At 42.1% G+C, this 27,824-nt stretch overlaps 2 protein-coding genes across 3 annotated transcripts in view; both read right to left on the bottom strand.

The window, feature by feature from the left end:
* Positions 1 to 45: 45 nt before the first annotated feature.
* Positions 46 to 19,540, bottom strand: LOC128231421 (von Willebrand factor A domain-containing protein 2-like). The gene is made up of 14 exons (XM_052944234.1): positions 19,403 to 19,540; positions 18,285 to 18,522; positions 17,185 to 17,306; positions 16,791 to 16,994; positions 16,428 to 16,526; positions 6,199 to 6,312; positions 4,663 to 4,773; positions 4,092 to 4,208; positions 3,752 to 3,865; positions 3,186 to 3,429; positions 2,437 to 2,508; positions 1,729 to 1,853; positions 1,398 to 1,541; positions 46 to 753 (listed from the first exon to the last, which is right to left on the bottom strand). Exons 1-14 carry the CDS (start codon positions 19,464 to 19,466, stop codon positions 128 to 130), a joined length of 2,394 nt encoding a protein of 797 aa, XP_052800194.1. The 5' UTR covers positions 19,467 to 19,540; the 3' UTR covers positions 46 to 127.
* Positions 19,541 to 22,333: 2,793 nt separating this feature from the next.
* Positions 22,334 to 27,824, bottom strand: part of LOC128232389 (cartilage matrix protein-like) — a 7,932-nt gene continuing 2,441 nt past the window's right edge. The window contains exons 4-7 of one of the 2 annotated variants that reach the window (XM_052945905.1): positions 26,276 to 26,397; positions 25,881 to 26,084; positions 25,514 to 25,612; positions 22,334 to 23,352 (exon numbers count right to left, since the gene is read on the bottom strand). In XM_052945905.1, coding sequence (XP_052801865.1) covers positions 23,288 to 23,352; positions 25,514 to 25,612; positions 25,881 to 26,084; positions 26,276 to 26,397 — 490 coding nt within the window. In that variant the 3' untranslated portion in view covers positions 22,334 to 23,287. The remainder of the gene's footprint in view (positions 23,353 to 25,513; positions 25,613 to 25,880; positions 26,085 to 26,275; positions 26,398 to 27,824) is intronic. The other variant, XM_052945906.1, reaches the window with a different exon arrangement.

Consider the following 27,824-nt stretch of genomic DNA (forward strand, 5'->3'; position numbering starts at 1 on the left):
TTCATGTTTATTTATGTTTTCGAATTACTTTTAATATGTACCATTTGAAATGACATATATATATATGTGTATATATAACATATGTAATGTCACAAATATACAATACAACCATCAAAATCATTGTTTTTCAAAAGTTATTCGAAAGTTCGCATGAGCTATAGAAAATCTCTGTGGCAATCACGTCCAAAGTATTGTATTGCTCCCCAGAACGAGATACAAAAACGTAGGCCGGGTCGCTAACTAGGCCTTGAAAAGACCCGACTTCAAATTGTTCACCAACACCGACCACCAACACTAGCCTGCCTGACACTTTCAGTCTGGCAAGGGTCGGTTCGGGCACTATAGGGACGTGATCACCATTCGTGAACAGGATAATTGTCTGTCGTGCTTCATCTTTACTTTCACTAAATATCCCTTGTTCTATCTTCTGAAGTGCTTTATCTAGAGTGTTTATGTTTGAGGTACCACAAGACCCACTACTTCCTGTGTCACATGAACGAGTCACTGTTAACATTTGTATGTAGCGGACCAAGGTGTCAGTGGTCGCCGTGTCTGTCAGATTACGGTGGATTTGGACGCTTTCATCATCATACGAGACCAAAGCGAGACGGACTGTAACGTTGTAGCTTTTATCTAGCGTTTCTGTCAGTACGTACGTCAGTGCATCTACTGCTTGGCTGAAGTCTAGGTCACTGATTCCTGACCTCATATCCAGTAGAAATGTAACATCACTTGATGTGTTCCAAAAACACTCTGAAAGTAAAACATGACATGCGAGTATCTAATGACATTGAGAGCAAGTATATAGACAGGGATTACTACAAATCATATCCAGTGGGAATATACGATACAATATTGCCTAATGCGAGACAATTTGTCCAGAATTAATCAGATGCCATTAATCAACCTTTTGTAAACAATCATTTGGGGCCAAGCGAAGATTAGACGTTACACTTCAATTTGGCCAGACTTAAGATAAAATGGAGTAATTTGGCGTATTATATGCATATTTGTTTTACTTTATTGCCAAATGTATTACTTGGGCACTTTGAGATTAGGAGGGGTAAACTGTACTTCTTAGCATGCGATAGCGTTGATCAGATAAAATGTGAATATTTTTGCTAACGAAATACTATTCCCTGCCAAGGAGGATCTGCCGATGTGCTGAATCTTAGCCATTGAATAGTTACCAACAAGTCTAAGCTTAATGTCAAATCAATTTTTCGGACAAGGTGTTAATACTTAGTTTAGGATAATACTGCCTTCGCAACTAACGTGTTCCAATGATGAAACATTTAAAGCCTTAGTAACTCTCGAATTGTATCGCCGGAGAAAAAATAAGCAATAGCGTTAACTATTTTAACAAAAATTTAAAACATAAGTCGTCTACGCCTTACCGTCGCATGTGAGGGCGACCAGTTGCTGTATGACTGTATAGAGGGCGTTAAAGTTGTGCACGGAGAACACGTACTCGGGAGCCCTCTCGTCCCCCGGGGAGGCCACGCCCAGCAACTCATTATGGGAAACTTCCGTGCCGATACCTGAAAAATTATAATTGTTATGAAAAAAAATACACAAATGCATCCGCTATGACACATGAAATCATATTGTGGTACTGCATGTACAAAAGACGCGTGAAAAGGGTTGTGTACCTTGTGTGATTCGACAGTGTGTGTGGGCGACGGTGTGTGTTTGCGTGCGTGATATGATAAATATCTCCAAGCTTACCTATAGCCAGAATCTTTGTGACATATTTTCTGAGTTCTGTCGCGGCATCCAGAGTGCGCTGACGATCAATGGACATGCCGTCGGTTAGGAGGAACACGTACCGCTTCGCAGTGTTCTCAAACAGCCTAGGAAAGTCAAGTCGATCCTCTTGTATATTGAGAGATGTCATTTACTTATGAACAACATACACCTTAACAAACAAAAGCTTGTAATAGCTATATATACCAAATACGCTTCACACTAATGTTACTCAGCTATTTGGTCAATGCTTTACACGTCTCCTTCTTAGAGGTTCATTGCTGTTCGTATCAAACAAAGATATCAAATTATATGTTCATTTATATTTAGAAAGGTGGGTCTGAATTGTTGCGGTCGATTGCAGCCATTTGGTTTCGTGCAAAAAGGTGCCAAACATAAAAGTCGAGTTTTCTATCTTTCATCTTCCACGTAAACAGGGTGAACATGTGTCAAAATGCAACTTTGTCCTGTTTTCGGGTTTACGTGGTGAAAAGGCGAAAACAAGCCAAATAAAAGGCGAAAACCAGACAAAAGTTCAATCGCCAAAGAGAAACGTTGTCAATTGGTGCAGATTTATGGTCATTTTAGCATGTAAAAAGGGCGACAATAGGTGAAACGGCGTTTTCGCATGGATGATTATTTTTCAGGAAAAAACAACAAACAACATCGGAATGGCTGCTAAGTAAATACCGCTTCGGCGATATGTCCTTGACATGCTGGGTGACCATCTCCAACCCAAGATGTGTAAGCGTCCCACCTGGTCTGAAATACGTGTAAAACAATTTGTTATACTTGTCAAACCGATACTATATGCTATTTGTAGTGGATATTAATTTTAGTTTATCAATATAGCATTTTAGGTAAATCGTGAGCTTTCGGTGTTGATATCCCACTGGAATAATTTCTAATGTTAATTTATGCTTATATGGAACTTCTTGAATTGCTATTTATTCATAAAGAATTCAAATATCAATTCACCAATCAATTGTAACCACGCCCCCCCCCCCTCCGAGGTCTGGGGACCAGCGGGGACTTTGACTGTCGGTCCAGCGCCAAGCACGGGTAAAATCCCCACCCTGCTGGGACAAGCTGCTGGTAAAATCCCCGCCAAATGCCCCCGTAACCCTGGGACCCTAGGTAAGGACCATTCACCGCTTTATTTGGCGCAAAGACAAAAACACCGCATTCACCCGGCACTGCGGGGCCACCTGAAATATAAAAACACGGCCCATTTCCCCAGCTATCCCCGATATACCCCCGGACCTGGGGGACGTGGTTACAATTGACTGGTGCACAACATTTTCAGTCAATTATGTCAGTGATACCTTTATCCAAGCTTTGTACGAGCTGACGTTGGATTAACACAGCAGTGCAGGCCAAAATTTCAAAACAGTGAGTGATATGAATCCGTACATGTGATAATCTAGGTTAACGCTCACCTATATGTGATGTTACTGACGGCCTCCTTCAGTGTGACATTGTCGCCGTAGTCAGTGAGGCTAATCTCCAGGTGCGCCTCAAACGAGAATGTGACCACGCCCACCCTGAAGTTCTTCTCGTCGACGACCACGTGGTCGACGAACCGATTGATGAATGTAAGCTGTTTTTGGAAGTCGTCTTCAGTCTGGCTGATCGAGGAGTCCAATAGAAATATAACGTCTGCCATGGTCGGCTGGCAGGTCGCTGATGATTGTAGAGCACAAACTATTGCTTTGTTATTGCCGAGTACCATCTCATAATACATGACACGTTCGTTTGGTACTGAATATAATTTAAAACGATCCGGCACTTCAGCTGTAGCAGTCTGACTTCACGTGTGTTCGTTTGAAATCGTCGGTCCATATTCAAAAATACGCTATTTTAATATTTTAGTTCAATTATAATATATAATAATTCGAAGCTACTATCAACTTGGAAACAATTTTTCGCCATTAACAAAACATAGATCGTTGGCACGAAATAGAACAAACTAGAATACAAATACAACTGACTGAACACAACTTACCCGTTTCACAGTACCAGCCGTAGTAGCCGACTGGGCAGAGACACTCGAAGTAGTTCACGCGGTCCTGACACGTGCCATCGTTTTGACAGGGGTCGCTCGCGCATTCGTTTATGTCTGAAACATGATAAAGCAATAGGGAACTATAAGCATAATACCGAACCCTATCGATATACTGGTGTCTTGTTTAGTGACACAAGGGTCCAAGGTTTAAAAGAGGAAAAATTGTCCAACTACCAAACGTACATAATATCACACACACTACATGCTTTCTGTTAATACAGATTTTTGATACTGCATTTAGAAGGACATTGTTGACAAAAACATTACAAAGAGACGTTACCAGTGGAACAGCGTTTGTCCATGAACCCGGGCACGCACTCACACCGGAAGTCGGCGATGAGGTCGTGACACGTTGCCCCGTTCATGCATGGCTTTTCTACAGCACATTCGTCAATTTCTGTACAAAAAAAGATTAACATGTCAGGATAAATGCAGGCGATTATGTATCAGAAGCTTGGCAAGTTATGTGCATACACGAAAGACCTGAAGCTACAATACATGTATGATTACAGAACTGCAAACGGATTACAACTCTCGTCCCTTTTGCTGTTGTTTCAGTCAATCGATAATCATAAAGTTAGAGGTATGACCCTTGTTACATGCGTGCGTATTTTAATTATTAATACGTACAATGTATACGTTAAACCATGTGAATATCTCCGACATTTACTTGACCACCAATGGACTTATATTGGCTTTAATTAGAGCTAAATCTATTTCCCCTTGCTACACTTGACGTAGCTGACGTTCGACGACCTAGAGACTACGACAATACCTAGGCTAATTTTCACTGATAACCAAACAAAAATCAAGAGAAGAATAGAAACGAAAAATCAATAAAAAATCTATACCTTCGTCACAAACAGTCCCAGTGTATCCCCTCAAGCAATTACAAGTAAACCTGTCCACCCTGTTCACGCAAGCCCCATTCACACATGGGTTACTGGCACACTCATCTATATCTGTAAACTATAATCATATAGCAACACATCCACAATACATAAAATATGTTTGTAAGCGTTCTCATAAATGCACATATGATATGAAATAAATATAATAGCTTTGTTAGCTTTCTAGTTGTCCCTGACATTCAGAGAGTGGAGCTTAAGTGGAGATATGACATCGTACATTACTGACTTCATCAACTACGGTTAATTGTCACTTCTTTAAGTGACTACAATAAAGGAGCTATTTGATCCTGATAAGTGGTCTTATGAAAAGCGTCATTGAATAATTACTGATGACGATAAAGTTGGGAGGTAGTTGGTAGTTGGGGATTCAAAAATCCAATTACCTACTGGTTGGTATTTGGTTAATCGAATATTCAATTTCCTGCTAGTTGCCAGTTGTCTTGTTTTATGGTTGAAAGGTACACAGTGTGTGTATACCACGTGATAAATTACGTCATATATGCTACGTCAGAAGGCATATTTTGCTTAAAATGAAGACTTAAACCAAAGATAACTTTTCTTTAAGTGCACCATATTGGATGAAATAAAGGGCATTCTAAGCCGCTTGAAGAGCCACGCCTTTGTTTTATTACCGGAGTTTGATAAGGTGATTAGTTTCACCAAACACTTCGACAAATTTGTTCCAAAATAATGTTTTGACAGTGCTCCGTCAGACGGCCGTATTGCGAAAAAGTTTGTCGAAGTGTTTTAAGAAACTAAACTCTCACTAAACTCTAGGAAAAAGACCAAAGGCGGGGCTTTGTAAGCGGCGTAGACTGCACTATGTTTTCTTTAAAATGGTGAAGAAATAGGAAAATTATCTTTGTTTAAAGTCTTCATTCGATGCAAAACATTGCCTTCCGACTTAGCATTTATGACGCAATTTATCACGTGGTATACACACACTGGTACACATGTTAAGAAATCATCCGCCTACAGTAGTTTTATACATGCAAACATATGGATCTTCGCGATACAAACCCTGTTTTATTTAACAATTTATTTACATTCGCCAGTTGGTGATTCGAAATTGCCAGTTGGTTATTCGCGAATATCCGACGACCAACCAGTCGGAAGTTTGTGATTCAGATTTTGTCTATTAAATGGTCTAATGGTTTACAAATGAAAAAAACAACACACGCACATGTATGTGTAAGCATCTGCACAAATGTATCTTCGTGACAAATATTGGTTTAATTCACTATTGTTCGTACATACTCCAGTTGGTTATTCGAAAATTTCCAGGTGTTTTTTGTGTACTTTTAACAATCTGGCAATGTTCGAATAACCTATAACCTATTTTAATAGACATATGCCAATGGCAATGACAATGTTTGCATAACTTACTGCTTACCTAACCTCTAGTAATTGTTGCATATTTAAATCTTCAACTACCGACTTCCAACATTTGTGAATGTTAAAGGCAAGTACGAGTACCTGTATCACAGTGTCTTCCGGCATGTCCCGGATTGCACGTGCATGTGTATCCACTTCCGGTCACGTTACACGACCCATACACACTGCACGGGTTATACCCAGGAGAACAGAAATCTGAAAGCATAATTGATGGATTTAAACGACTGCAAAGAAGTTTATAGTATATAACTACGCTTTACTATGTGTCCATGCAATGTAATCTTGATCTATGCATGCATTTTATTGTATCATATGTGTGATGTTATGTGTGGAAATAAACTTGTGTTCTGTTCTGTATTTTATTGGTAAGCCAGATCGACAAAAAATCAAATTGATCACTTTTTGATAAGAAAACAGTTAAATCAACTACTATTATGCTTTTAATCTAAATGTCAATGTTGTCGTTTTATATATTTTAATATTGCCCAAAAAACAACAAAATTTACAATCTAATAGTTTAACCTAAATGAGATTTCTGCAAAGTCAATTATAATCTATTTGTAATACAGGCGAGTTTCACTAAGAATGATTCAGACATATTGGATATCTTTTAAATTATTTGGTTATGTTGAGAAACACAAAATAAGTCGCAGATTTTTAAAAGTATAATGCAGTAAACATACTATTATCACAACCATGGCCTGTAAAAAATTACTTACCCTATGCATTTTGACACCGCATATACACAGCCCAAGTCCGTCAATGGCGGCGGGCATTTACATACCATATACACACCCCAAGCCCGTGAAGGGCGGCGGACATTGACATACCATATACACAGGCCAAGCCTGTGAAGGGCGGCGGACATTGACATACCATATACACAGCCCAAGCCTGTGAAGGGCGACGGACATTGACATACCATTTACACAGGCCAAACCCGTGAAAGGCGACGGACATTGACATACCATATATACAGGCCAAGCACGTGAAGGGCGGCGGTCATTACATACCATGTACACAGGCAAAGCCCGTGAAGGGCGGCAGACATTGACATACCATATACACAGCCAAAGCCTGTGAAGGGCGGCGGGCATTTAGATATCATATACACACCCCAAGCCCGTGAAGGGCGGCGGACATTGACATACCATATACACACGCCAAGCCTGTGAAGGGCGGCGGACATTGACATACCATATACACAGCCCAAGCCTGTGAAGGGCGGCGGACATTGACATACCATATACACAGCCCAAGCCTGTGAAGGGCGGCGGACATTGACATACCATATACACAGGCCAAACCCGTGAAAGGCGACGGAATTGACATACCATATATACAGGCCAAGCACGTGAAGGGCGACGGTCATTACATACCATATACACAGCCAAAGCCTGTGAAGGGCGGCGGGCATTTACATACCATATACACACCCAAGCCCGTAATGAGCGGCGGACATTGACATACCATATACACAGGCCAAGCCTGTGAAGGGCGGCGGGCATTAATATACCATTCACACAGCCCAAGCCTATGAAGGGCGGCGGACATTGACATACCATATACACAGGCCAAACCCGTGAAAGGCGACGGACATTGACATACCATATATACAGGCCAAGCACGTGAAGGGCGGCGGTCATTACATACCATATACACAGGCAAAGCCTGTGAAGGGCGGCGGATATTGACATACCATATACACACCCCAAGCCCGTGAAGGACGGCGGACATTGACATACCATTTACACAGGCCAAACCCGTGAAAGGCGACGGACATTGACATACCATATATACAGGCGAAGCACGTGAAGGGCGGCGGTCATTACATACCATATACACAGGCAAAGCCCGTGAAGGGCGGCGGACATTGACATACCATATACACAGGCAAAACCTTTGAAGGGTGACGGACATTAGCATACCATATACACAGGCCAAAGCCCGAGAAGGGCGGAGGACATTGACATACCATATACACAGGCCAAGCCTGTGAAGGGCGGCCGGCATTAAATACCATATACACAGGCAAAGCCTGTGAAGGGCTGCGGACATTGACATACCATATACACAGGCCAAGCCTGTATAGGGCGGCCGGCATTAGCATACCATATACACAGGCAAAGCCTGTGAAGGGCGGCGGGTATTTACATACCTTATACACAGCCCAAGCATGTGAAGGGCGGCGGGCATTGATATACCATATACACAGGCCAAGCCCGTGAAGGGCGGCGGGCATTTACAGTCCATTTACACAGCCAAAGCACGTGAAGGGCGGCGGGCATTAACATACCATATACACCGCCCAAGCCCGTGAAGGGCGGCGGGCATTTACCTACCATATACACAGGCCAAACCCGTGAAATGAGGCGGACATTGGCATACCATATACACAGTCCAAGCCTGTGAAGGGCGGTGGGCATTTACATACCATATACACATCTAAAGCCCGTGAAGGGCGGCGAACTTTGACATACAATATACAAAGTCCAAACCCGTGAATGGCGGCGGACATTAACATACCATATACACAGACCAAACCCGTGAAAGGCAGCGGACATTGACATACCATATATACACAGCCAAAGCCCGTAAATGGTTGCGGATATTAACACACCATATACACAGTCCAAGCCTGTGAAAGGCGGCGGGCATTAACATACCATATGTACAGCCTAAGTCTGTGAAGGGCGGCGGGCATTTACATACCATATACACACCCCAAGCCCGTGAAGGGCGGCGGACATTTACATACCATATACACAGGCAAAGCCTGTGAAGGGCGGCGGGCATTAACACACCATATACACAGCCAAAGCCCGTGAAGGGCGGCGGGCATTAACATACCATATTCACAGGCCAAGCCAATGAAGGGCGGCGGGCATTTACATACCATATACACAGCCCAAGCCCGTAAAGGGCGGCGGGCATTAACATACCATATACACAGCCCAAGCCCGTGAAGGGCGGCGGGCATTAACATACCATATACACAGCCCAAGCCCGTGAACAGCGGCGGACATTAACATACCATATACACAGCCAAAGCCAGTAAATGGTTGCGGATATTAACATACCATATACACAGCCCAAGCCTGTGAAGGGCGGCGGGCTTTTACACACCATATACACAGCCCGAGCCCGTTAAGGGCGGCGGACATTAACATAACGTATACAGTCCAAGCCAGTGAATGGCGGCGGGCATTAACATACCATATAACCAGCCCAAGCTCGTGAAGGACGGCGGGCATTAACATACCATATACACAGCCCATGCCCGTAAAGGGCGGCGGGCATTAACATACCATATACACAGGCCAAGCCTGTGAAGGGCGGCGGGCATTTACATACCATATACACAGCCCAAAGCCCGTGAAGGGCGGCGGACATTTACATACCATATACAAAGGCCAAGCCCCTGAAGGGCTGCGGGCATTTACATACTATATACACAGGCAAAGCTCGTGAAGGGTGGCAGGCATTGACCTATCATATACACAGGCAAAGCCTGTGAAGTGCGGCGGGCATTTACATACCATATACACAGGCAAAGCCAGTGAAGGTCGGGCGGGCATTTACATACCATATACACAGGCCAAGCCTGTAAATGGTTGCGGATATTAACATTCCATATACACAGGCCAAGCCAGTGGAGGGTGGCGGGCATTGACATACCATATATACAGGCCAAGCCCGAGAAGGGCGGCTGGCATTTACATGCCATATACACAGTCGAAGCCCGTAAATGGTTGCGGATATTAACACACCATATAGACAGGCCAAGCCTGTGAAGGGCGGCGGGCATTTACATACCATATACAAACCCCAAGCCCGTAATGAGCGGCGGACATTGACATACCATATACACAGGCCAAGCCTGTGAAGGGCGGCGGGCATTAATATACCATTCACACAGCCCAAGCCTATGAAGGGCGACGGGAATTTACATACCATATAAACAGCCCAAAGCCCGTGAAGGGCGGCGGACATTTACATACTATATACAAAGGCCAAGCCCGTGAAGGGCTGCGGTCATTACATACTATATACACAGGCAAAGCCTGTGAAGGGCGGCGGATATTGACATACCATATACACACCCCAAGCCCGTGAAGGACGGCGGACATTGACATACCATATACACAGGCCAAACCAGTGAAAGGCGACGGACATTGACATACCATATATACAGGCGAAGCACGTGAAGGGCGGCGGTCATTACATACCATATACACAGGCAAAGCCCGTGAAGGGCGGCGGACATTGACATACCATATACACAGGCAAAACCTTTGAAGGGCGACGGACATTAGCATACCATATACACAGGCCAAAGCCCGAGAAGGGCGGCGGACATTGACATACCATATACACAGGCCAAGCCTGTGAAGGGCGGCCGGCATTAAATACCATATACACAGGCAAAGCCTGTGAAGGGCTGCGGACATTGACATACCATATACACAGGCCAAGCCTGTGAAGGGCGGCCGGCATTAGCTTACCATATACACAGGCAAAGCCTGTGAAGGGCGGCGGGCATTTACACACCTTATACACAGCCCAAGCATGTGAAGGGCGGCGGGCATTGATATACCATATACACAGGCCAAGCCCGTGAAGGGCGGCGGGCATTTACAGTCCATTTACACAGCCAAAGCACGTGAAGGGCGGCGGGCATTAACATACCATATACACCGCCCAAGCCAGTGAAGGGCGGCGGGCATTTACCTACCATATACACAGGCCAAACCCGTGAAATGAGGCGGACATTGACATACAATATACACAGTCCAAGCCTGTGAAGGGCGGTGGGCATTTACATACCATATACACATCCAAAGCCCGTGAAGGGCGGCGAACATTGACATACAATATACAAAGTCCAAACCCGTGAATGGCGGCGGACATTAACATACCATATACACAGACCAAACCCGTGAAAGGCAGCGGACATTGACATACCATATATACACAGCCAAAGCCCGTAAATGGTTGCGGATATTAACACACCATATACACAGTCCAAGCCTGTGAAAGGCGGCGGGCATTAACATACCATATGTACAGCCTAAGTCTGTGAAGGGCGGCGGGCATTTACATACCATATACACACCCCAAGCCCGTGAAGGGCGGCGGACATTTACATACCATATACACAGGCAAAGCCTGTGAAGGGCGGCGGGCATTAACACACCATATACACAGCCAAAGCCCGTGAAGGGCGGCGGGCATTAACATACCATATACACAGGCCAAGCCTGTGAAGGGCGGCGGGCATTTACATTACATATACACAGCCCAAAGCCCGTGAAGGGCGGCGGACATTAACATACCGTATACACAGTCAAAGCCAGTAAATGGTTGCGGATATTAACATACCATATACACAGCCCAAGCCTGTGAAGGGCGGCGAGCATTTACACACCATATACACAGCCCAAGCCCGTTAAGGGCGGCGGGCATTAACATACCATATAACCAGCCCAAGCTCGTGAAGGACGGCGGGCATTACCATACCATATACACAGCCCATGACCGTGAAGGGCGGCGGGCATTAACATACCATATACACAGGCCAAGCCTGTGAAGGGCGACGGGAATTTACATACCATATACACAGCCCAAAGCCCGTGAAGGGCGGCGGACATTTACATACTATATACAAAGGCCAAGCCCGTGAAGGGCTGCGGTCATTACATACTATATACACAGGCAAAGCCTGTGAAGGGCGGCGGATATTGACATACCATATACACACCCCAAGCCCGTGAAGGACGGCGGACATTGACATACCATATACACAGGCCAAACCCGTGAAAGGCGACGGACATTGACATACCATATATACAGATGAAGCACGTGAAGGGCGGCGGTCATTACATACCATATACACAGGCAAAGCCCGTGAAGGGCGGCGGACATTGACATACCATATACACAGGCAAAACCTTTGAAGGGCGACGGACATTAGCATACCATATACACAGGCCAAAGCCCGAGAAGGGCGGCGGACATTGACATACCATATACACAGGCCAAGCCTGTGAAGGGCGGCCGGCATTAAATACCATATACACAGGCAAAGCCTGTGAAGGGCTGCGGACATTGACATACCATATACACAGGCCAAGCCTGTGAAGGGCGGCCGGCATTAGCTTACCATATACACAGGCAAAGCCTGTGAAGGGCGGCGGGCATTTACACACCTTATACACAGCCCAAGCATGTGAAGGGCGGCGGGCATTGATATACCATATACACAGGCCAAGCCCGTGAAGGGCGGCGGGCATTTACAGTCCATTTACACAGCCAAAGCACGTGAAGGGCGGCGGGCATTAACATACCATATACACCGCCCAAGCCAGTGAAGGGCGGCGGGCATTTACCTACCATATACACAGGCCAAACCCGTGAAATGAGGCGGACATTGACATACAATATACACAGTCCAAGCCTGTGAAGGGCGGTGGGCATTTACATACCATATACACATCCAAAGCCCGTGAAGGGCGGCGAACATTGACATACAATATACCAAGTCCAAACCCGTGAATGGCGGCGGACATTAACATACCATATACACAGACCAAACCCGTGAAAGGCAGCGGACATTGACATACCATATATACACAGCCAAAGCCCGTAAATGGTTGCGGATATTAACACACCATATACACAGTCCAAGCCTGTGAAAGGCGGCGGGCATTAACATACCATATGTACAGCCTAAGTCTGTGAAGGGCGGCGGGCATTTACATACCATATACACACCCCAAGCCCGTGAAGGGCGGCGGACATTTACATACCATATACACAGGCAAAGCCTGTGAAGGGCGGCGGGCATTAACACACCATATACACAGCCAAAGCCCGTGAAGGGCGGCGGGCATTAACATACCATATTCACAGGCCAAGCCAATGAAGGGCGGCGGGCATTTACATACCATATACCCAGCCCAAGCCCGTAAAGGGCGGCGGGCATTAACACACCATATACACAGCCCAAGCCCGTGAAGGGCGGCGGGCATTAACATACCATATACACAGCCCAAGCCCGTGAACAGCGGCGGACATTAACATACCATATACACAGCCAAAGCCAGTAAATGGTTGCGGATATTAACATACCGTATACACAGCCCAAGCCTGTGAAGGGCGGCGGGCTTTTACACACCATATACACAGCCCGAGCCCGTTAAGGGCGGCGGACATTAACATACCGTATACAGTCCAAGCCTGTGAATGGCGGCGGGCATTAACATACCATATAACCAGCCCAAGCTCGTGAAGGACGGCGGGCATTAACATACCATATACACAGCCCATGCCCGTGAAGGGCGGCGGGCATTAACATACCATATACACAGGCCAAGCCTGTGAAGGGCGGCGGGCATTTACATACCATATACACAGCCCAAAGCCCGTGAAGGGCGGCGGACATTTACATACCATATACAAAGGCCAAGCCCGTGAAGGGCTGCGGGCATTTACATACTATATACACAGGCAAAGCTCGTGAAGGGTGGCAGGCATTGACCTATCATATACACAGGCAAAGCCTGTGAAGTGCGGCGGGCATTTACATACCATATACACAGGCAAAGCCAGTGAAGGTCGGGCGGGCATTTACATACCATATACACAGGCCAAGCCTGTAAATGGTTGCGGATATTAACATTCCATATACACAGGCCAAGCCAGTGGAGGGTGGCGGGCATTGACATACCATATATACAGGCCAAGCCCGAGAAGGGCGGCTGGCATTTACATGCCATATACACAGTCGAAGCCCGTAAATGGTTGCGGATATTAACACACCATATAGACAGGCCAAGCCTGTGAAGGGCGGCGGGCATTGACATACCATATACACAGCCAAAGCCTGTAAATGGTTGCGGATATTAACATACCATATACACAGGCCAAAGCCCGAGAAGGGCGGCGGACATTGACATACCATATACACAGGCCAAGCCTGTGAAGGGCGGCCGGCATTAACATACCATATACACAGGCCAAGCCTGTGAAGGGCTGCGGACATTGACATACCATATACACAGGCCAATCCTGTGAAGGGCGGCCGGCATTAGCATACCATATACACAGGCAAAGCCTGTGAAGGGCGGCGGGCATTTGCATACCTTATACACAGCCCAAGCATGTGAAGGGCGGCGGGCATTGATATACCATATACACAGGCCAAGCCCGTGAAGGGCGGCGGGCATTTACATACCATATACACAGCCCAAAGCCCGTGAAGGGCGGCGGGCATTAACATACCATATACACCGCCCAAGCCCGTGAAGGGCGGCGGGCATTTACCTACCATATACACAGGCCAAACCCGTGAAATGAGGCGGACATTGACATACCATATACACAGTCCAAGCCTGTGAAGGGCGGCGGGCATTTACATACCATATACACATTCAAAGCCCGTGAAGGGCGGCGAACATTGACATACAATATACAAAGTCCAAACCCGTGAAAGGCGGCGGACATTAACATACCATATACACAGGCCAAACCCGTGAAAGGCAGCGGACATTGACATACCATATATACACAGCCAAAGCCCGTAAATGGTTGCGGATATTAACACACCATATACACAGTCCAAGCCTGTGAAAGGCGGCGGGCATTAACATACCATATACACGGCCAAAGTCTGTGAAGGGCGGCGGGCATTTACATACCATATACACACCCCAAGCCCGTGAAGGGCGGCGGACATTTACATACCATATACACAGGCAAAGCCTGTGAAGGCGGCGGGCATTAACACACCATATACACAGCCAAAGCCCGTGAAGGGCGGCGGGCATTAACATACCATATTCACAGGCCAAGCCAATGAAGGGCGGCGGGCATTTACATACCATATACACAGCCCAAGCCCGTAAAGGGCGGCGGGCATTAACATACCATATACACAGCCCAAGCCCGTGAAGGGCGGCGGGCATTAACATACCATATACACAGCCCAAGCCCGTGAACAGCGGCGGACATTAACATACCGTATACACAGTCAAAGCCAGTAAATGGTTGCGGATATTAACATACCATATACACAGCCCAAGCCTGTGAAGGGCGGCGAGCATTTACACACCATATACACAGCCCAAGCCCGTTAAGGGCGGCGGGCATTAACATACCATATAACCAGCCCAAGCTCGTGAAGGACGGCGGGCATTACCATACCATATACACAGCCCATGACCGTGAAGGGCGGCGGGCATTAACATACCATATACACAGGCCAAGCCTGTGAAGGGCGACGGGAATTTACATACCATATACACAGCCCAAAGCCCGTGAAGGGCGGCGGACATTTACATACTATATACAAAGGCCAAGCCCGTGAAGGGCTGCGGTCATTTACATACTATATACACAGGCAAAGCTCGTGAAGGGTGGCAGGCATTGACCTATCATATACACAGGCAAAGCCTGTGAAGTGCGGCGGGCATTTACATACCATATACACAGGCAAAGCCAGTGAAGGTCGGGCGGGCATTTACATACCATATACACAGGCCAAGCCTGTAAATGGTTGCGGATATTAACATTCCATATACACAGGCCAAGCCAGTGGAGGGTGGCGGGCATTGACATACCATATATACAGGCCAAGCCCGAGAAAGGCGGCTGGCATTTACATGTCATATACACAGTCCAAGCCCGTAAATGGTTGCGGATATTAACACACCATATAGACAGGCCAAGCCTGTGAAGGGCGGCGGGCATTTACATACCATATACACAGCCCAAGCCTGTAAATGGTTGCGGATATTAACATTCCATATACACAGGCCAAGCCAGTGAAGGGCGGCGGGCATTTACATACCATGTTCACAGGCAAAGCCAGTGAGGGCGGAGGGCATTTACAAACCATATACACAGGCCAAGCATGTGAAGGGCGGTGGGCATTTACATACCTTAAACACATCCTAAGTTCGTAAAAGGTTCGACTATAGACAGACCATAAAAGCAGACCCAGCCTGTATTAGGGACCAGTCTGTGAAGGAGCGCGGACTTTAACATCCCCCAAAACAGGACAATTTGAAATTGACATTACATACACAATGCACAGGCCAATGAAGGGCGGTGGACAATGCCATACCATATAAACAACCCCAGCCCTTGAAGGGCGGTGGACAATGTCATACCATGTAAACATCCCCAGCCCGTGAAGGGCGGTGGACAATGCCATACCATATAAACAACCCCAGCCCGTGAAGGGCGGCGGACAATGCCATACCATATAAACAACTCCAGCCCGTGAAGGGCGGTGGACAATGCCATACCATATAAACAACCCCATCCCGTGAACGGCGGCGGACATTGACACTCTGCGCTTCCTGTAGGACATGAACCGCCATTGACACACAGACATCCACCAGTATCTGTGAAAATAGTTTGATAAATAGATTTAAGTTATTTTTCTGTGTAATAGCCTATATATAATCCCATTAAGGCAATGTTAACTGTAGAACGGTTCATATTATAAAAGTATCATCAATTGTAAAGTTGTTAGTAATCGTAAATCTTTTTAACGCCTTTTATCAGCTTAGACAAATTTTCTATAATCATGATAGTGTTTGCAAGTTTTTTATGTTTTATATCTCACATCGGAAAAGAACAAGCCTTAGCTCGCAGTGAAAACCTACTAGTGCATGTAGTTATTGCTAACAGATCCCGGAGGTTGTCAAAGGCGTCATAGTCCTTCACGGAAAAATAATAATCCTTCCCGGAAGCTATGGACTCCATTTCCTCTCGGTTTGCGCCGTCGAGTCCAGCCGTGTAGATCGTGATCTCGGCGGCCTTGAGTTCGCCCGCTGCCACCAGATTGTCATCGGATGTCTGACTATAACCTGCATTAAAAAGTAAAGATTTAAGGAACGTCAAAGTAACTAGTAATGGTACATCGACATTATAAATAATAATCCAATGGTCGTTAATTCAAAATAAAGGCCTTCAGAGGAAATCTATTTATAAATTGTTTCAGTACTCATTGAATGTATAACTTTTTTCCTTTTTTACTTGCTTTTCTATATATGTTACCATCAGTCATAAGGATGACGACTTTTTCGGCGCCTGCACGATTTCCGCCTCCGGGTGTAAACATAGAACTTTTGGCCAGTCTTAATGCCTCCGCGGCAACATCCGTGATAGCCCTAGGGTATCTGTGAATATACACATGAGTTCGTAACGCTGATTGCATTATGTATATTCTGGTCCTCCAGCGCTTTGATTATTGTTGGATAATAGATCTTATTTTGTAAAAATATATTAGTGGTTGACTTTGATTATACAGTAGTTCATATAAATCATACTTTATATGAGATGCTTAAGTTTATTTGCCAGTAATACTAGAATTCATCGATTTTATTCGATATAAATACGAAAATGCAAATGATGTATAATATTCCCTAGTGTATAAGAGGTTTGTAAGAATGGAGGCACGCGCTGGAACGATATGGTACGATATATGGTGACCATCATGTTATAAATGGGAATTAGTACGATATATTGCGAGTTATATACGAGTTTTCAACGCATTTGCTAACTAGTAGTTCACATGATAAATATACTGATATGTAAGCACTGCTAGATATCTCTCCCTGCATACAATGAATATTTGGCAACGATGTTGCTCCTCGTATATGGGTGGTGTCAAGTGATAGTGACGATCTGGAACGTTACTCGCGAACACTATTGCTTTGTTTTACAGCTGTAGAAACTTTTAAAAATGTCGTAGTAAAACCGTCATTCCTCGAAACATTATACCGCGTTTAAAGAAGTGTTTTACCTGTCTTGCCTAAAATAATGTCGCAATTACACGGCAGTTGTTTTTGATGGCGAATACAGGCGATAATATAATATGACAATAGGCAACAACGTGCATGTCAACTGCACGACAATGTAGGGGCGGGTTACAAGATTTGTATGGCGGAAATATTTTAAAATTATCGTAGGCTGTTCCCCGACAATTCAATTATATACAAAAATGGGTAAACATTGAATTTTCTCTCATTTTGAACAGTTTGTTTGTACTTTTTATACAAATATATATTATGGTAAAGGAATACTCACTCATCGCAAAAACAGACAGTAAATGATCTGAAAAGTGTGCCCTTTAGTTTGATTAAAGATAAACGTACTCAATATCGCGAAGACCATTTTTCACGCCATCAGCGGAGTTGTATTTGTTTAGGTTGAACTGGATAACGGCCGAACTTCCAAACACCATGACTCCGACCTGGGTCTTTGAGGGTCCAATATTGAATAGACTGATGAACTTTCCGATAAAAGATTTCGTTTCCTCGAATCCTTTTAGTGTCATGCTGCCTGAACCGTCTATGAGAAACACAATATCGGCCTTCTTGTCGGAGTTGCATACTGCAGGCAGAATATAATTATTATAAGTATCATGCAATGTTTTTATTTTTTGCGTCTGAAGGTATACTAGTCCTTTTTAACCAATGGGTATATAAATGAAGACAGGATAAGTGAGAGCCCAATATAAATCATAGTTTACCTGGCGAAGCATTTTGAAATTTATTAGTCTCAATGACATGCAGAGAGGATTAGAACACTTCCTCCTTTCCTCACTCTTCAGCCAAACTTCATCACTGAGTTCAGTCTTCCGGAGGAAACTTTCAAGATATTTTTTGACAAAGCATGCACATTTGTTCACGATACTATCAGTCTGTACCATACCAGTACTTGTGTGTTAATATGATAAAATATTGTTCTATTTTGTTGGAAAAGTACCTCAACATACACATCTCAAACCTGCCACAATATGCTTATTTTTCGTTTTCGATAAGCGTTTAGTTTTATGACGGGTAAATACAGAGTATGCATGTCCCATACCCATACATAATTTGCATAAGTTATATATTTTTGAACCTACATTATTAATTGCATTACATGTCATGTCACTTATATAACATGTTAAATCGCTTAGAAGTGGAATTAAAGAGAATATATATCGCATCCTTTCTTTATCATTATTATTATTATTATTATTATTATTATTATTATTATTATTATATTATTATTATTATTATTATTATTATTATTATTAAATTATTTGAATAAAAAAAAACTATTGAGCTTAGCTAAAATTGGACTACTTTTGCCTTTTTAAATTTACTCGAAGAACCTTAAATCCCTTATAACAGGATTATAACACAATTAAGCCAATATACAAATATCTAGTTGAAAGCAATATTTGAATAAAAAATTTTTATTGAGCTCAGTTTAATGATCTTACTTGCGGATCGGCACATCCCGAGCAAAGAACTTAATATTAACACGAAAGGCACTTTCAGATACATAGTCTACTTCTCCTATATACAATCATCAACTTTTCCTAGTGTTCCGCGATCAAAACGGAGATGAAGTTAAAGATTGAAACTATCTACATACGTAAATGAAATACCCATAAATTCCCCGATTGATCGATTACGTTATGGATCTAGGAAGTTGAAAACAGATATATGATATATTCATGTCGTTTGACAAAAGAATAATGAACATAACAATGTCATTGAAGAGAAATTCAGTTGATAGAAATCATGATTGCATTCAACAAATTAAATAGGTTAAGCAATTGAGAGGTTTTTAAATCGCCGTTTGCTTGACTATTCGCATTCATGCCAAAAATATATCCTACCACAAAGTATTTATGAACAATATCGGCCAGTGCAGCAAAGAAGGCGACCAGTCTGAATACACAAAATGAATGCGTTATTGAAAACAGAGAATAACACTTTACATTATGGTTTACTTCTACAACTTTAATTGATTAAAGTTAATTTAATTTGCACAAATATTTCAAACGTATAAGATTGTACAATTAGTTTCGTACCGATCTATAAAAGCAAGTCAATTCACTTACGTTCTTTAGTACAACATCGATGTGATCATGATATCAGTCTGTTAAAGAGATTAATAGTAAAACTATTTATCAGCATGAAAAATGTTATCAGCATTTTTGTTGATATTGATTTATCAAATGGCAATGTATGTAAACACATTATCTTGACCCATTGGTCGATCATCTTAATTAAAGCTGTACTTTCAAAGATATACCATTTTTACAACTTTTTTGGTCTTGGAAAGAGCAATTTTTTGCGTAAATATCAAATATTTTGCTGCAAACCAATTATAAGATTGCTGACAAAAGGTCAGATCGCAGATTTTCATATTTCCGTTCGAAAATTTATGTTTTATGGCTTTAACCGCTACTAGCGGTTTAAGAAAAATGCATAAAACACCAATTTTTGAACTTAAATATAAACATCTGCGATCTGACTTTTTGTCAGCAGTCTTATATAACTAGTTTCCATGCATTTTTGCATAAATCGATTAATTTGAAGCTATTATAAAATATTCGTTTTGTTAACTTCTCCCTGACTAGCAGTCAAACTGACATTTATATACCACACCGCACTAGACAGGTAATGCAAGTACCAGACGGGTTTTGCAATCTAAGTACATATACCTGTCCCTGGGTAGTGGTATTAGTAACACTATGCAATATGTAACACGTTACAGGGTTGTGACCCAAGCCTGTTTTTGCTTTCTGGTTGAGTAAGAGCATGTTATTAGTTGCGCCTTATAAACTCACTCTAAGCTAATATGGCATCGGGAAAAGATTTTGCAGCTTGAAGTACATACCTACCCCTCAAGTCCCTACATCTATTATGATACATCTTCTGTTGATACGCGGGGAAATTGTAGTTGATGTGTGAATATATAAAAACAAAAATAATAAAAAGGCTTTTGGGCCACTCATTTGTTAAAATAATTCGTAAATTAACGCGGCATTTAAGTTCGATTGAATTTCACATTTGTAACTTTCTAGGTCCTACGCTGATACGATTTTCTGTGTGTTTATTTCAACTTGAAGAATTGAAACTGATCTCGCGGATTTCAACCAGGACTTCATTGTGCTGGCCATGATAACCATTTCCAATCATAATAAAACACAAATAAGATTATAGAGTAAATCTGACTTTAGGGACTTAAACTGATGCTTATAGACAAGCTCCATGCAAACCATAAGCGACCGTATTTGTGTTTGATTATGTGTTTCTGTTCGATGCAATATTGCGGCTAAAAGTTTCCACCTCCCTGATATCTGCTTTAAGATATATATTACGGTTCCGTATTTCAGAAAATGAGAAGCAAATTAGATCTCTATTGGTCATAATTTACAATAAGACGTTCACTTCAAATACACATCCATATGCTACATTAGAAGGCGTTGCCTTTTAAATGCGGCGGTCGGGGGTTTCGTGACAGAACGGGGTTAGGAGGAAACAGGCTTTGATAGACAAAGTCATGTTTTTAAATGCTGAAAACTATAGTATAAATCTGTACAATTATAATGACTATGATCATTTATAACTTCTGTGTTGATTGTTAGAACAGTTAGAACATTAATTCAGTGGAAGACACATTAAGGTGGTAATAGAGTTTTGACATTTGATCTATACAAACTTTGTATTTGTTGACTAAAGGGAATCAATATATGTTGTGTTTCCCTAAGTTTAATTTTCAAATATTCTACTGTAACAAAATTTCGATGTTAATAAGAATTTGTTTTTTAAAGCTAGGCATTAAAATATTTACCTGAAACATACTTTGCAAAGTTTTTACCAAGTTCAAATATGTATTGTATAAAGAGCTACGTCCCATAGAGTTAAATGTTTATTATTTGGTTTTTTATTGTTGTTTTTTTCAATAAACTTGTAATATAATATCTTTTTCTGTGAATTTTTGTTCTTAATACCACGAATTCTGTTTTATAGGTAGGTGCAACCACCACGGAGATGATAAAAAGAACTCATGCGACCGATGCGGCGTACAGTTCAGCACTTCACATCATTTGACAAACCACAAATAGCAACTGCACGGACTGAAGCAATTCGCTTGCGAGTGTCGTTAAGAATTTGCCCTGAACAGCTACCTGAGGACACACATGGATTGACATACAAAGGATAGGAAATACAAGTGTACATATGTGGCAAAGCGTTTAAATTTTAATCTGGATTGTCAAGTCATAGGAAACCATGTTTGTTTTTTATTTATGTAATGCAATGTGTAGAATATTTAAATATTTTTGAGTACATTTTTGAGTGCTATTATGATAAGGAACACAGTCATAAAACATAGATTCAGATTCAAACATATTTATTAAGTAACGTAAACATATTGTTTCTTGTTACATGATCAGTTAAATTTACATTATATACCACGTGACATAATCATTTCAAGCAATTAATTGCATATTAAGATATGTTTAAATGAAAAAGAAAATTAATAAACATTTGCATGCATAAATAAAAATATCAAAAGAGGTTGGACTGCTACGTTATTTATCCAAAAGAGAACAATTTAAATCCATTTCCATTATTGCACTTCATTGTTAACAATATTAGAACGTATAACAAATGCTTCGTGAATAAATTTACACAACCGTAGGAGAACCTAAGTATTAATTGCTTGTAAAAGTTCAATGAATTTGACAACACTCAAAATATACTTTTTCCGAATATTTTCATATGTTTTACAAATACCGACAACAGAACCACATATTAAACAATATCGATGCTCATGATTTATTCTATCATTGCCGTATCGGCCAGTTTCAATACGTAAAGGGTATAAAGATAAACCTAATTTTGTAAAAGCAATGCGGTATGTTAATCCTCATATCATTAATTTATCTGTTTTTGTATCCATGTATTTTTTTCTATTATTTTTGTTGTTCATCAGCGATTATCTCCGATTAAGTTTTTAACAACCAATACCTGAGATTATACTTTATTTGTTGTTTTATGCTAATTGTTTGTGATTTCATTGTGATTCTCAAACTGAATGTGATACATGTGATACATGCTTTTGTATTGTTGTTCACAAATAATCCTAGATAAAACATAAATATTACGTCTCGTACACACTGAAAATACTAAAATATCGCCACATCTTGCATATAGCCCGAGTGATTTAAAATATATTTCGTAAAGTTTCCTTTCACAGAGTTTATCTCTTATCAGGTTTCCCCTGCATCTTTGACAAGTTACACCTTGCTAAAATTAGTTCTATCTATCTCCAAGCGAACCCCTCAAAACTGCATTTCGTTCAGCTGTCACATGGTCCGTTTTTCAACAGCCTCCTTGGCACGTCCCTTTAGTAGCGTCGAATTGATGATCTCTGTAAATGTAATTGAACCTGAATATAGACCTTTAAGGATATAAGAAGCATGCTAAATTAATGCTTCTACAATACACAAAAGGCCTGCCGGATGTTATTTCTGTGAGTTGCAATATTACAGGAAACAAAAATTCAAATGCGATAAATGTATTTTCGTTTCCTGTAATCGATAAAAAATCATTTGGTTTCGTTCATAATACACGATTTTAACAGTGTATAAGCGACACCGTTGCCAATGTTCGTATCCCTATTGCACAGACAATTTTAGTATGTTTTTAATCAATAATAACCTAGCACAGAATAAAATGAAACCCTTTGAAAAGTTCCCTTAATCAGTAATTTTATAGCACTGCACCGTACCTTAAAAAATGGAATACGACAATCCTTGAAAATTAGTGCTTTGTTTGATCTTGAGTTTTGTCATTGACCATGAATTAAAATATGACACTACATATTTGGAGGGTTTACCAGCAAAATAACATGGTAAACTAGAGTAAAAAATGCAATATGCACTGCACTTTATCATTTATTTTATAGCACTGCGACGTTCCAAAAATAAAATACGACAATTTATCTGATTAATAGTGCATTGCTTAATTCTGAACTTTGCCATTGAACATGAAATGAAAAATGAGACTACATAAATATTTGGAGAGTTACCAACAAAATTACTTTCTTGGACAAAACACAATGAGATATAACATAATGCGTTACACTGCAGGTCGATTACCCGCCTTATACATAGCCGAAGTTTGTAGAGGGGGCGACCATTGACAAACCATAAAAACAGACCCAGCCTGAATAAGTGGCCAGTCTGTGACGGAGCTCGGACATTGACATCCCCAAAAACACATAACAAGCCTGTATAGGGCGAAGGACATTGACATACCATACATAATGCGCCAGCCTAGGAAGGGCGGCAGACATCATATAAACATCCAAAGCGCGTGAACGGCGGCGGACAATGCCATACCATATAAACATCCCCAGCCCATGAACGGCAGCGGACAATGCCATACCATATAAACAATCACAGCCCGTGAACGGCAGCGGACAATGCCATACCATATAAACAATCACAGCCCGTGAAGGGCGGCGGACAATGCCATACCATATAAACAATCACAGCCCGTGAAGGGCGGTGGACAATGCCATACCATATAAACAATCACAGCCCGTGAAGGGCGGTGGACAATGCCATACCATATAAACAATCACAGCCCGTGAAGGGCGGCGGACAATGCCATACCATATAAACAATCACAGCCCGTGAAGGGCGGCGGACAATGCCATACCATATAAACAACCACAGCCCGTGAAGGGCGGCGGACAATGCCATACCATATAAACACAGCCCGTGAAGGGCGGCGGACAATGCCATACCATATAAACAATCACAGCCCGTGAAGGGCGGCGGACAATGCCATACCATATAAACAATCACAGCCCGTGAAGGGCGGCAGACAATGCCATACCATATAAACAATCACAGCCCGTGAAGGGCGGCGGACAATGCCATACCATATAAACAATCACAGCCCGTGAAGGGCGGCGGACAATGCCATACCATATAAACAATCACAGCCCGTGAAGGGCGGCGGACAATGCCATACCATATAAACAATCACAGCCCGTGAAGGGCGGTGGACAATGCCATACCATATAAACAATCACAGCCCGTGAAGGGCGGTGGACAATGCCATACCATATAAACAATCACAGCCCGTGAAGGGCGGCGGACAATGCCATACCATATAAACAATCACAGCCCGTGAAGGGCGGCGGACAATGCCATACCATATAAACAACCACAGCCCGTGAAGGGCGGCGGACAATGCCATACCATATAAACACAGCCCGTGAAGGGCGGCGGACAATGCCATACCATATAAACAATCACAGCCCGTGAAGGGCGGCGGACAATGCCATACCATATAAACAATCACAGCCCGTGAAGGGCGGCAGACAATGCCATACCATATAAACAATCACAGCCCGTGAAGGGCGGCGGACAATGCCATACCATATAAACAATCACAGCCCGTGAAGGGCGGCGGACAATGCCATACCATATAAACAATCACAGCCCGTGAAGGGCGGCGGACAATGCCATACCATATAAACAATCACAGCCCGTGAAGGGCGGTGGACAATGCCATACCATATAAACAACCCCGACCGGTGAACGGCGGCGGACATTGACACTCTGTGCTTCCGGCAAAACATGACCCGCCATTGACACACAGACATCCACCAGTATCTGAGAAAGTAGTATGATTAACAGATAAAGGTTATTTTTCAGCAATAGCCTATATATATTTACCATTAAGACAATACTAACTTTAGACCGGTTCTTATGGCAAAAGTATCAATTATTGTAAAGCTGTTAGTAATCGTAAAGATTTTAACGCCTTTTTTCGCCTAAGAGATTTTTTTGATAATTATGATAGTGTTTGCTTGTTTTTGTGTTTGTATCTTACATCTAAATATATTTCAGCTAGCAATCGTTAGCTCGCAACAAAACCTACTAGTGCATGTTGTGACTGCTAAAAGATCCCGGAGGTTGTCAAGGCCGTCATTGTTCTTCACGGAAAAATAATAATTCTTCCCGGAAGCTATGGACTCCATTTCCTCTCGGTTTGGGCCGTCGAGTCCAGCCGTGTAGATCGTGATCCCGGCGGCCTTGAGTTCGCCTGCTGCCACTTGGTTGTCATCGGATGTCCGACTATAACCTGAATTAAAAAGTAAAGATTTAAGGAACGTCAAAGTAACTAGTAATGGTGCATCGACATTATAAATTATAATCTAATGGTCGTTAATTCAGAATAAAGGCATTCAGAGGAAATCTATTTATAAATTGTTTCAGTACTCATTTAATGTATAACCTTATTTCTTTTATTACTTGCTTTTCTATATATGTTACCATCGGTTAAAAGGATGACGACGTTTTCGGCGCCCGCACGACTTCCGCCCCCGGGAGTAAACATAGAACTTTTCGCCAGTCTTAATGCCTCCGCAGTAACATCAGTGTTGTCATTAGGATATCTGTGAATATATACACGAGTTCGTAGCTTTGATTGACTTTTGTATATTCTCGTCCCCTAGCGCTTTGATTACTATTGGATTATAGAATAATCTCATTTTTGAAAATTTACTAGAGGTTGACTTTGATTATACAGTCCTTTATATAAATCTTACTTCTTACATGAGATAAATTTTGCAATTGATATTGTAACATCCCGACGACTTAAGCTCAAAACCAGGCGGTTCTCGTGTCAAAGTCTCGGTACATGGCTTCGAATTTGCACTAATTTCTTTACCAGTAGTACTAGAATCCATCGATTATTTTTCTATTCAAATAAGGAAATGCACGTAATTTATACGATAACCAAGTGTGTGAGAGGTTTGTGAGAATAGTCTTAGACGCACGCGCTGAAAAGATATGGTACGATATATGGAGTAACCTTATCATCTTATAAATAGAAGTAAGTACGATATAATGCAAGGATTTTACGAGTTTTTGAAGCATTTGCAAATTATTTATTCACAATATAAATACTGATCAGTAGCATTGCTAAACAGCTCCATGGACAGTCCATACATTTATTGAATATCTTAAGGGCTAGATACCAGGTCATACAATTGCAAAATAAAGAGAAAGTAGTCAAAAACTTACAAAGAATGACATCGTAGGCTGGGTATTAAAGACTGACCGAACGGAAATTTCCGTAACGGTCCGGAAATCTCTCAGAAATTCTTCAGAAATCGATTGGGTATAAAAGACCGACCGACCCGGACCATTTCAAAATCATAATTATAACAAAAAAACAAAAAAATAACAGCCTATTACACATTAGTATGAACTATATAATACATAACTTATATAATCCTGGCTAATGTTTGGATATATACAATGTGAACAATAAACTCATTAAAAAGATACCCATACAGACAAAGGTGCATCAAAAGTAGCTCAAATTGATCAGGGACCAATAACAAACCTTTACCCAGAATATGTGAACACGTCAAGCAAAACGCAATTACACTTTTGACGCAAATTACTTTACTATATTTCACAGAAACACTCCGTTAAAAATAGTAATATTCGTTTAAATTTGACTCTTTATTAGGTTATTATCAAATACAACATGTAAGATTAATCATATCTTATCTGAAACCAATGTTTGATCATTAATAAATTTTGTAATTAGTAAACCTGAAACAGACTTCATTTCATTGTTGCACAACGCTTAAACGTATTGTTTACCAATTGTATTGAAGTTATAAATGCACTTCACAAAACAATACACATTTACAATTTCTGATGCACCTTCGAGATTAGCAAGTTTTTTATACCCGTCTTTCGTTTTCGGGTCGGAACGGAGAACGGTCTCTTATTAGCTCGCATAGCCAATTATATTCGTGTTTTAAGAAAGTACCGTATTTGCCGATTTTTTGGACCATCGGTGTTG

The sequence above is a fragment of the Mya arenaria genome, chromosome 4 (assembly GCF_026914265.1).
Source record: "Mya arenaria isolate MELC-2E11 chromosome 4, ASM2691426v1".
Classification (NCBI taxonomy): domain Eukaryota; kingdom Metazoa; phylum Mollusca; class Bivalvia; order Myida; family Myidae; genus Mya; species Mya arenaria.

What these genes read in the sequence shown, in the direction of transcription:
- LOC128231421 (XM_052944234.1), bottom strand. Translation starts at nt 19,466, where the DNA reads ATGTATCTGAAAGTGCCTTTCGTGTTAATATTAAGTTCTTTGCTCGGG. An exon ending in GGGATGGGGTTGTTTATATG is followed by an intron (nt 6,313 to 16,427) that starts GTATGGCATTGT and finishes TTATGCTTTCAG; the next exon opens with ATTTCTGTTCTCCTGGGTAT. An exon ending in AAGGACATATCGCCGAAGCG is followed by an intron (nt 1,854 to 2,436) that starts GTATTTACTTAG and finishes TGACTTTCCTAG; the next exon opens with GCTGTTTGAGAACACTGCGA.